The 12076-nt window shown below is 32.4% G+C and overlaps 1 protein-coding gene and 1 long non-coding RNA gene across 4 annotated transcripts; both read right to left on the bottom strand.

Annotated features, from left to right (window-relative positions):
• Positions 1-3085: 3085 nt before the first annotated feature.
• LOC114370508 (GDSL esterase/lipase EXL3-like) lies at positions 3086-5478 on the bottom strand. Its single transcript, XM_028327872.1, has 5 exons — positions 5188-5478; positions 4931-5061; positions 4415-4648; positions 3644-3899; positions 3086-3455 (listed from the first exon to the last, which is right to left on the bottom strand). The coding sequence occupies exons 1-5, from the start codon at positions 5459-5461 to the stop codon at positions 3241-3243; spliced, it is 1110 nt and encodes a 369-aa protein (XP_028183673.1). The 5' UTR covers positions 5462-5478; the 3' UTR covers positions 3086-3240.
• A 994-nt stretch (positions 5479-6472) lies between these two features.
• LOC114381397 lies at positions 6473-12046 on the bottom strand. 3 transcript variants are annotated; one of them, XR_003660035.1, is made up of 4 exons: positions 11201-12046; positions 8357-9038; positions 6819-6887; positions 6473-6746 (listed from the first exon to the last, which is right to left on the bottom strand). It is a non-coding gene; the product is annotated as an uncharacterized LOC114381397 (long non-coding RNA). The 3 variants fall into 3 exon arrangements; XR_003660036.1 differs by having other exon boundaries at positions 11232-12046; XR_003660034.1 differs by having other exon boundaries at positions 8357-12046.
• Positions 12047-12076: the final 30 nt, after the last annotated feature.

Here is a 12076-nt window from a genome sequence, read left to right as displayed (position 1 = left end):
CTTCATGTAGAAAACGCTGTCAATATGTTGGTGGAATTACTCGAGGTCAGTGTTGCAAAGGCGAGAGCTAAAACGATTCAATGTCATGACTCTTATGTTCGACTATCATAGTTGCGAGACGTGTATCAAACGAAAATCGAGGCATGTCACTGGATTGTAGCAGCGCGAGCGTATTTGTTGCATCTACTTAGATTCACACTTTTTGCTAACAAGAGTGTCACACACGTGCACATGGTATTCTTGGATGCACTGCGTGACTTGAGGCAGAGTAGGACTTATGCTTGGGGCGCTACTGCACTTGTGCATATGTATGATAATTTAAATGAGGCATCAAAGAGCACGACGAGACAGCTTGCAGGATATATCACTCTATTACAAGTTAGTTCAAATGTTAATAAAACATTTTTCATTGGTGTTGGTTATTATATGTTGTCGCTGATTTTAATGAATATGTTTGTAAAATATATTTAGTGTTGGATCTACAAGCATTTCCCGTCTATTGGTTCCGCCCTATTTGCCGAGGATTATGTTTGCAAATTTGTAAGAACATGGTGATAGATTTGTAACACCTCATTTTTTGTAAAATAAATTAAAAATGATTTTTATTTAAAAATAAATAGAGTTTTAAAAAATGATGAGGTTTCTATAATTAAGTAAATAAGGAAAAATAACTTTATTAATTAAAATAATGGTTTGAAGGAAAATAAAAAAAATATTTTATTTATTCATTTGATAATAAATAAAATAAGGTTCATTTTTATAAAATAAATAAATAAATATAATAAATAATAAGCCCAGAATATCATACCTATAAATAGAGACGTAATAGATCACTCTTTACGAGTCTTTGCGCTCTTTCTTCCTCTTAAATTTGTTTTCCCTTCTTCCTTTCCCAAAACCCTCTCTTTTTCCGCATACACTCAAACATGTCTCATTAAAATACTAATCCAGGATTCATTAATCTAGGTTTTTTAGATAACGTATGTGGTGAAAGAAGTATTCCTTGCATTGAGCTTTCTTTTTTTCCGCAAATACCCAAAACATGTCCCAGTATAACTACATTCCTGGACTCTTCAACCGTTGGATCATCGCGAAATTTGTACACCACCTTTGGAACCAATTTTTTCACATTCTCACCGTTGGGATTTGCAAAATAATGTTTTTGCAGAGAGAAATCAGTCTCACATGTTGACAATAAAATAGAGACTACAATCTTTTTCCCTTCTCTCTAACGGTTAGGAACCCTAACAGAGCAAATTGAGGAAAAACTTGAGGAATCTTTGAAAACTACTACAGACGCCACTATCACTTCCAGACTACACACATGAGCCCGCTTAGAGGTAAGGAATGAGTGTATCGCAATTATCGCAATTGGGGTTAGAATGAACATATATAGGGATCCTTAGGGGATCAAATTGAGATTTATTTTGGGATGTTTTTTAATTATAATTTTTCCTTCATGATTATAAATACAATATTGTTGTGTTTGATGGACCAATTGATGCCCTGATGTGAATTGGTTGATAAAATTGAGTGCTCTTAGTGTTTTCGTGTTTTTAACCTAGGATTTTGATTCATTGATTTTGATATAATTGTGTGAAATTGTTTGAGGGGTTTTATTCCTCATGTTGTGAGAAGTATTTTTGTATAAATTGTTTGTACTTTGGACAAGATTTGCTAGATTGGCATAATAAATTGTTATATTGAGATTATAACATTGTTATCGGGATTGAGTATAAGTGCAAAGTTGAACATGCGTTGATTTGTGAGATACGCGTAAACATGTGATGATAGATTGTGACGTTGTGATATGTTAAAATTATGGACATGAAATTTGGTTGTGAATAAGTCTGTGGTTAACACTTGATGTGACAATACTTGTGTTGTGAGTTATGAATTATACAATAACCCTACTGGTGTTTACCTTGAGAAAATTGTTTTTGTGCAGTGTTAAAGAGAAAATATAGGATTCCTAGTTAGGAACCTAGAGTGTTAAATTGTAGCGCAATGTGTTAAACGTGTTTGAAACATGAGTGTGAGGTCATGGGTATTGTATAATTCATGAGTAGTGAATGCGAGAAAAAATTGTTTTAGGAGTTGGACCTAATTTAGGAAGGTGAGGCCCTAACGGATTTTTTGGAGTCTAGGCCTTGGGGGTAAAGACACTTGGTTTGAGTGCTCCTTTAAGCCTATGTTCATCTCATATGGTTGGGACATTCTCTTAAAATAGAGTGACCATGACTGGTTATCTTATGATTTTACTTAGTGAGAGTAACTTGACATACCCATTGTATGGTGTGTCTTGTTATGTACTCCTAAGCGCCACAAGGTGGTTTTTCACTGACATGGTACCACATTGCATACATGCTTGCTAATTGTCTATTATGAAATTGATGAGTGTTATTACGTCTTGACCCAAGTGTGTGATTCATGTGTAATGTGATTAGTAATTGAAAAATGAATTTTAAATGATAAAGTGGTGAAGTAACATAGATTGTATTAAGTTGAGCTATGTTATAAATACTTCCATAATTTATTTTGATTACATCTTTGTTTATTTGTTTTTTTATAAATGTAATAACTCACTCTCTGTGTGCTATTTGTGTTTGGATTTTGTGATGATCTTGAACCTTGTGTTTGTGGGAGTAGATGACTAGGTGAATGACTTTAAAGAATCTCGTGCTAGAGGATGCTATGACACAATACTCTGATAGGATATGACATTGGGGATGAGTTTTTATTTTAATTGCATGATGTTATTTTATTTTGTTTTACCTCACTGATTTAATAAAATTTCCTTTGTAAACTTTGGTGGCTTTGTTCTGAGTTGAATATGCTTTCAATATGTTTTATTTGGTAATAGTGAAGTGAATGTGAACCTTTTACCCACATAAATTTGTTTATCTGTATTTTTATATGTTTTATTTATTTATATGTATGTCGGGGTAGAGGGTGTCACAAAATCAATGATCTAACTTTTAATATTATTTTCCTTTTCAACATTATTTTATCTAATTTGATATTATTTTTATTCTTATGGCTTCTAAATATCCTTTACCTAAAGATTTGCCAGTTGCCACATTTATTAATTGAAACCTGATAATGTTGCATGTAGCATTGTTGGGTCTATTCTGAGTACATTACTAAGCATAACAAACCAAATCTATTACCATAGACTGGTCCAATATACTATTACTTACATTCCTTTCTCGACAGTAAGTTCACTGGAGGGTACATTGTTCAGTTAGAAAGGAAAGTATTTGAAACAAACTTATCAATGTGCTTTGTAATGGCCTCTGAAACAAGTATATTGTAAGTTCTCTCCGTCGGGTGATAACCATCCCAAAACACATATTTAGAGGCATCATTACAGACTTTTAAGGAGAGAAAATTACAGATAAAGCCAAATTCCAAATTTCCAATGCCACAGCATGCATCATCTGCCACTTCAAATCCTATTCCACAAGGAATGTGTCAGTTTGTGAATCATAATTCATGTTGAAATTTGTTTGGTAGTTTGTTTCCACCTTTAGAGAAATATTCTTATTGTAATAAAAATATTAGAACCTACTATATGGAGAAATTTATCTATGCTAAAACAAGTAAAAGAGTACAAATGCTAACCATAAATGGAGAAATTTACCAGACTGATTGTACTGTTGAATGAGTCCACTCAATTTACTATAGTTTTCAAGGTAGACAAGCCTAGCATCTGGAAATCTTGTATTGAGATCCATAATTGAAGAAGAAAACTTGGAGTTATAGATCATGGATGCTTGGTTTACTGATTCTACACACTTCCTTTCGCTGCCTCCTCTTACTGTTCTTTGCATTGGCACACATCCTATTGGTGATAAACCAATTATTCCAATCCTTCTTGCTCCCAGTTGATAAAGTTCCTTCCATTAGATTCATGACATTTCCATCAAAATTTCAATCATCTAATAAAATTTATGTTAATGCTAACATCTTAACCAATGGAATAACAATTAAGATGATTATTTGATAACAAGCAGGTAATATAAGGTTAACCAATTTAATTTTCATTTAAAAGAACATTGTGATATCAAAAGGAAGAATTGAATGCTTAAATGGATAATGACATAAAAAAAACTAACTTATCCAGTGTTCGAAGGCTCCTGGGCCCTCACGGTGCAAAGGTATCAGGGAGGATCATTATATGCAGCCTTACCCTTGTATATGCAAAGAGACTATTTCCAGATTCGAACACATGACCAATTGGTCACCAAGACACAACTTGCCACCAATGAAATATGACATAATGATAGAAATAGAATGCATTAGTAGAACAAAAAATATTGTTCAAGATTGCATGGCTTTGATATATGTTGCTTTCTTGAATTCTAAGTAATGTTCACAACTTTGCCATGTTCTCATCACATCAGAAGCATACCTGTAGAAATTTGGAAGACATATTGACCAACATACTTGTGTACTCTTGGATATCATAATCATTCTTCCGGAATGATGTCAGAAAATATGTTACTGAAATATCATTGCTTCCCATGCTGACAAGAAACAAGCTTTTTGTTAGAGTGAGAGTTGTCTTTTCTTCCCCTACTGCTGCCTTCAGTTTTCCTATGTACTCTTTGAACATATTCAGTTGATCTTCTACTGACAATGCCCTCTGATATATAAAAACGAAAATCAAAATTAAAAATTGAACTATAATTTGAATTTAATTTTTATTCACCTACGAGGTAAAGAACTTTTTACACTCAACCAATAAAAAATCACGGTTGATATGACTTTTTAAGATAGTGATTGTATAAGTCAGTAAATTTACTATACATGTAGATTTCTTATTAAATGACATTGTAAAAACCCATTACACTGTAAATGCAAAAACTATTTTCTCTTGTAATTTTAGATCCAGAAAAATAGAGTGTGATGGAAGAGAGACGATTACAGTTAGTTTAACTGTAACAGGATCATATCCTGAACCAGCAGATGCAAAGGACACCCCGGTTAAGAGGTCTTCAATCTTCAAATTTGAATCCAGGTAGGGTGGCAAGGCCTCCTTTACACCAAGTTTTTCAGCTGAAATTATATGTGAATCCTTAAGCATAATGAATTGTAATAGTTTTCTAAATTCTAGTAATAAATTATATTGAATCAAAAAGTGCTAATAACAAGCATTAGTTAGCACAGAATACATAGAAGTACCAAATAAGTCTGAAGGGATCTTGCCATTGCAAAACCTTCCTGTGGATTTTGCTCCAATGAAATCCTTCCCGTATGGCTTGAAATTTGCCTTCAGAAATGTTTCGATATAATTGTTGTTCCCAGTATCCAAGATTGAATCACCAAACGCGATAATAGCAGAAAATGAACACTTCACAATTTCAGTTTGTGATATGGCTATTACAACAAATGGATTAGAATAAAACAGAACAAGAAGAGGACAGACATAAAGTAATTTAAAGGTGGAAAGCTTCATCTTGTGATTTGTTTTTGAATTTCACTATTCTTAGTAATATTAATTTATAAATAGTGTAAGCTTTTATCATCTTTGGTGATGACAGTTATGATCTAATAGTTTTATCTTTCTTTTTCCTTGATATACGTTAAAAAGAAAAACATACATTGAATGTACACAAATTTATTTCCAGTAATGGATGATGAATAGATACGTTGTTCAGTTTAACATTAACACGAGATGAATGTGTTATGTCTTCTTGGAAGGTAGTTTGATACCAATCTGTAATCGCCAACGCACATACATGATGGTGTTTAGCAGCAAGAGTTTGCAAAAGGAGACTTTAAAGTTCAACTAAATAGCTGCTTTAGCAAAAAAATAATGGCGTAAGATAGAGTAAAACATGACTCAAACACCTTTCTCATGTGGAAAGGGACTTGAGTGTTGTTGTGTAACGCCCTTAACTCACTTATGATTCAAGTTGATGATTGAGATGTTGGAATTCTAATTTGTAATTTATCATTATTTATTCTTTACGTGGAAAAAAAATGTATTGGACTTGAAATAATTTATCAAAAATTCAAGGATCTAAGATCTACAATATAATTAATTATTAAGGATTAATAATTAGATTAAATACATGAATCTATTGTCAATTATTTAAATTTTTTTTAATGTTGTTAATGACTTTATGAAATTTTCTCAACCAAAAAATCTCTTTATTTTCATAACTTTTCAGATTGAGGAAAAAGAAAAGTTTGATATATTGAGAAACGAGTATTGCATTTCTCATCCTCACCCTTGACTTTGTGACCGATCCCCAACCCCGCCTGCCCCCGCTAGTATTGATTAAAATTTAAAAAAAGAGAAAAAAAAATATTGTAACTTATTGAAAAAAATGGGGCCAAAAGACAATTGCGTAGCAAAAAAAAACAACAACAAAGTCAATTTCAAAACATGGGACATGTGTTTAATAAAAAAAAATTACTAAAACAAATCAATCAATTCAATTAAAATAATAAAATTTGGGTATTGCATGAGAAATAAAGGACATGCATATTTAATTTCTCCTAAAATACAATACCATCTAAATATATGTTGTCTCAATAATAAATAGCCTATGATTCTCTTTAGCAAAAAAAAAAAGATACTAATATACTATGTTGGTTGTCCTTTAAGTTCTAATTCAGCAACTTAAACATGTTTCATATTTTCAAATTACATAATAAAAAAATAACTTAAATTGTTCAACAAATAAATCTTGATCATTCCTCCAAATTAGTGACACCAGCACCCATCATTTCACCTACATAAAAGAAAAAAAATCAAAACAAAAACTTATATGATAACAAAAAATGAAATTTAGAATATTATTTACCTTCATCATCTGAAATCATTTCATTCATTATAGTAGCACATTCAGCAACAACTTTATAGCTCATAGAACCTATAAAAATCAATTACAAGTATTAGTTTGTTGAATAAATACAAATATCAATTTGACAACATATATGAATAAAACTTTACTAGTATTTTCAGCACTTCACAACCAACTTCTAGCACACATTAAAGCCTCTAAAGTAGTCCATTGAAGTCGACTACGATGTGGGCTTAATATTTGACCACCGATGCTAAATGTGGATTCTGAAGCTACAGTAAATGTCGGAATAACTAATATATCCTTAGCAATTGCTTGAAGTGTTGGATACTTGACACCATTAAACTTCCACCACATCAAAATATCAAAGTCAATAGCTCTTGATAAAAACTCTTCTTCTAAATAGTGGTCCAACTCTGATTTAACATAAGAACTTCTAGCCCTTTTTTCCTTATAATAAATCTATCATGTTCAGATAATGCATCACCAACAACTTCACTACTAGTAACATCACCAACATTACTACCAAAAGAGTCTTTGTTCATTTTCATTTGGTAATAAAAAACTAGGTCATAATACAATTGTTGAATGCACCTCACTTGAGTAAAAGAGTTATGTTCATACAATTTTTTATAATAATACTCAAGCAACTCCATCTTGTACCTAGGATCTAAAACAGTGGCAACTCCCATTACATTATGAATCACATCCCAATATTTATCAAATTTGATCATCATATTTTTTGCCATTTGTTGAACCATTGGGTTAGGAGAGGTAATACATTGTTTGATTGCCAACTTAATCTCACATATATTTGGAAAATACAATTTAGCAGTTGGATGTTTAGTAGAAGAAAACAATTCAGTGATAATATTGAACAACTTCAATCTCCCATAAACATCCTTTGCAAATTGTCACTGTAAAGTACTTAGCAAACAAGTATATTGAGACTCTCGTTGCTTTAATAGACAAAATAAATCCTCATATCATATGGTAATTTCAAGCATTTTGTAAGTTGAGTTCCACCTAGTTGAACAATCTAAGGCAAATTTTTAGTGTAAGGGATTCTCAACTATTTAGCCGTTTCCTCAAATTTTTTCTTCCTCTTGGGTGTTGTTGTCCAATATGTCACACTATTCCGAATCTTTTCTACACCTTCTTTCACCACTTCCAACCCATCTTTTACTATCGAATTAAGGATGTGTGCACAACAACGCATGTGAAGTAAAGACACATCCCTAAGCAAACTACCTAAGTGCAATTTATCCTTAATTTTATCAATCATAATATCATTTGTGGTAAAATTATCTAGGGTGATAATGGATAGTTTTGTGTCAATATTCCAATCCATCAAACAGTGAGTCAATACATTTCAAAGTCTTTCACTTGTATGAGAAGCAGGAACGTAAATGAACCTAATATAAAAATAGAGATATAATATAAAAAACAACCAAAAAAAGAGATATAATATAATCAAATTCAATCATTTTATAAAATAAAAGGCCTAATAATATAAAAAGTTCAAATCATTTTATTACCTCAAAATCTGACTTTGCAAGTTCCAACAACCATCAATGTAATGAGCCATAATAGCCATATACCCCCTCTTCTGATTTGTTGAAGTCCACATGTCTGATGTAATGACCACTCTTCCATCAAGACTATTCAACAACTTCAAATTTGTTGCTCGTTCATTCTCATATATTTTCATTATCTCCTTCTTAATTGTATTTCTAGTAGGAACCTGAAACACAAGTTGGAGGACAGTAAAGTATCTCCTAAAGCCAAGGTGATCCGCAATTGATAGTGGATACCCATGCATAATAATTGCTTTTGCTAGCTTTCCCCTTGCACATTCCGCATCATAAGTTCTCGCACCCAACTCTTGCTTTCCTTGCACGACCTTAGGTGTAAGAAATGTTTGGCCCTTCATCCCTATCATAAAAATCTTGTACTGAACACAAATCTCATTATCCTACCACAAATGTTTGGTTCCATTTTTTGATTTTCCACCAAGAAGTTTCTTACAATACTTGCATTTAGCCTTGTCTAAACCATTGACTTTAATTTTTTTTAATGCTACCAAATCTTACTTTTCAGCCTACATATTCCTCCTTGCGCCTCCACATTATTAACTTCATCTTCATGAGGTGAAGGAGTAGGATCAACATTAATAGGTGAAGGAGAAGGTGTAAGATCAACTTGAATAAGTGAATGAGTCTGATCAATTGGTGAAGGAGAAGGAGACTAATTAATTGATAAAGGAATAAGACAAATTCCTTCCGATGAAAAACTAATATCTTACACTACTTTCCGGGAAAGAAAACAAAACACTAATATCATATTTTTTTTCTCCCAAACAAGTAGTATGATAAATGCAACATGCAATATATGCAGTAAATTTGAGTAATAGCCCAATGATTCAACAATTACACCAATTAAATAAGAATGATTCAGTCTAACTAATCGATATAAATATATTTTTCTTTTAGGAAATCAATCAATAAAAAAATTTGAAATTTATCTTATTTATCTTTTTATAATTTTTTTTCTAGTCCTTTATGATGTTTTATTAGGATAAGAAATAGAGTAGTTTTTTAGCACTGGCAATATAACATAGTAATTAACCAAGGGGAGATGCAGTAAGACACAATTTCTAATTTCATCAAAATCTCCCATCCACTTTTTTATATCAGATGTAGCATACAAGTCCAGTGCCTTTAATGCAAACATCCATACAATTATCCCATAATTGACTCGGTGAGAAGGAAAGATACTTAAAATTCTTATCACCAGCTGTTATGTCATTTTTTTAGTGTTGATTGTACTCTTTCATGTCCTTATCAACGAAAGAAACACGGAAGAAGTTATCAGTGTCTTCAAGATAGTTGCATAAAACACTTTTGGAAAGGTTCACTTCAGTACACAATTATATTTTGGATGGAGTTACGCGTACTCTATACACATTCACCAACTCATCATCTAAAGAAATATCAATAGATAAACTGGAAGTAGACTATTAGTTGTGTGAGTGTTTCTTATATTTTTTTTTCTCCTACATTTTGTAAAAAACAGGTTCACAAAACTAGTGAAATTTCCCTTTCCTTTTGGTGGTACAGTTCATAAGTTATAGATCTAGTTAACTATCAAGTAACGAATAAATGGTCGAAATATCAATTTGTTTGAAATAAATATAAATGTTTGAGTATTCAGATATTTATTCTGTCACTTATTTGAGTATTATAGTATTTACCACAACATATAAAAAGAGCTAAACATGTTTACAGTTAACTTTTGCCCAATGCATACTTGTTAACAAGACAAACATTTTTTTTGCCATTATTTGTTCATGTATTAAAACATAAGTCCTGAAATTCTAAATTCTAATAGCCAAAGTCAAAAGTCAAACAAGCTAATAGAAATAAGCAGTGTATATTTACTTTGCACCTTGTTAGTAAACATGATCTTACAAGCAGTACCTTGTTAGTAAATATATTTAGTTATTATTTATCTTAGTCTTATAAATGAGATTCTTTCTACATCCTATTATTTGAACAATTTTTCTAAAAAAAGTAAAAACCAACAACTTAAAGTAGTTGGAGATCAGATCTATTACTACTATGATGCAGCGTGACAAACAAAAAGCAGATGGCTCTACACAGATCTTTTCAATACGCGGAAAACATTGATATGCTAGAAGAAAATCAGATTCGAACGACACTATTTTCATCATTTTTTTTTAATTTCTTGAAAGTGCTAAGTGGCAACATTGACTGCCTTTGGCTCAGTGGGTTGTAATAACCAAACTTTCATAATACATTTAAAATTTTCACAAATAGACAACAGAATCTTTGTAATGTGAATAGTACCACTCTGCTCTGTCTCGTGCATTGTAAGTATAGCTTGGTCATGGCTCAAAACAGAGCAGATGGTATCATATTGGCAACTTTTTTTTTATTAGTACTAAATTGTATATTTACCAATTTACTATTGGCATGGCATGAAATGAAAGAAAAGAAAAAGAAAAATATTGATTTTAAACATTTTTTTTCTTTCATTTGGTTTTCAAACAAGGTTCAAAGTAAATATACACTGCTTACAGTAAGCATACTGTGCGCCCCTAGCACAAACAAACAAGGTAAAGGTTTTTCACTTTTTTGACTATTTTTCTTGAGAACATAAACAGAACCAAAATGAAGCACTAAAAATTTTCACTCAAATTAATAAAACTAATTAAATGTTGAGATACAGAATAGAACATGACAGTGAAAAGCTATCTTGATGTTTAGGGACATGTGTTTTGATGGTCAGAAGAGGAGGAAATGGAAAACTACAATGCAATCCACTACCAACAAAGCAAACCAGACACTTCAAATACTCACAATGCGATGGATGGTTAAGAGAAAGAGAGACCTTGGTGTCCTTGTCGATGGGGGAATTGAGATCAGAGAGGAGATCGAAGTAGAGGAGTGGCAACTCCAAATCGACACTCCAATTTGGCAGTAGAGTGAGGAGTGCGGAGCCGCGGTGCAGATTAGGTTTTAAGAATTAGGTTTTGAGTTTTGAGTTTTGACTTTCGAATATTATACACTATAATTTCGGGGTGGGTTCAGGGTTAGGGTCGGGGTAGATATCAGTAATTTCATACCCACTCCTACCCCCGCTTTGGGTTATTGGGAAAAATCTGAATCCGACCCCAAACTTAGTCAACGCGGTTTTTCTTCTTCAAAGTCGAGACGGGTTCGATTCAGTTCCTACAGGGTTGGATTTTGTTGCCATGCCTAAGCTTATGGGTGATAAGTGGATTACAACATCTTCAATGGGGTTCTTTGGAAATTTTCTTAAGTGAAGAAACCATATCTTGTAATTTCTTTTTTATTGGAGCAAATCTATGTGGTAGGGAGAGTTTCTTAAAAACAAGCTTCGTTGCTTTGACAAGAAAGTGTTCCTTGGCAATATTTTTTTAACAGAGAAGTACAACAATCAACCAACAATCCAAAAAAGAGGAGAAAACAGAAATGGAAGAAGAACATCAACACAACAGATCATTCAACATTGACAACAACATCAACACATAATGCCTCGTCGTCACACCACGGTGGCCCACGCCTTGCCTCACAGTCACAACATTGTGGTGCCATGACTTCTGTTGTGTAAGGGGTGCAAAAAATACAAAAAGAAAACATGACACTAGCGTGGGTGGTGAAAATAGTAATTGCGAAGGGATGAGAAAAATAGCTCCCCAAAAAGAAAGGGCA

Source organism: Glycine soja, chromosome 2, assembly GCF_004193775.1.
Source record: "Glycine soja cultivar W05 chromosome 2, ASM419377v2, whole genome shotgun sequence".
In the NCBI taxonomy this organism is placed as follows: Eukaryota; Viridiplantae; Streptophyta; class Magnoliopsida; order Fabales; family Fabaceae; genus Glycine; species Glycine soja.
The sequence above is the reverse complement of the archived record's forward strand: the minus strand, read 5'-3'. Positions and strand labels throughout refer to the sequence as shown.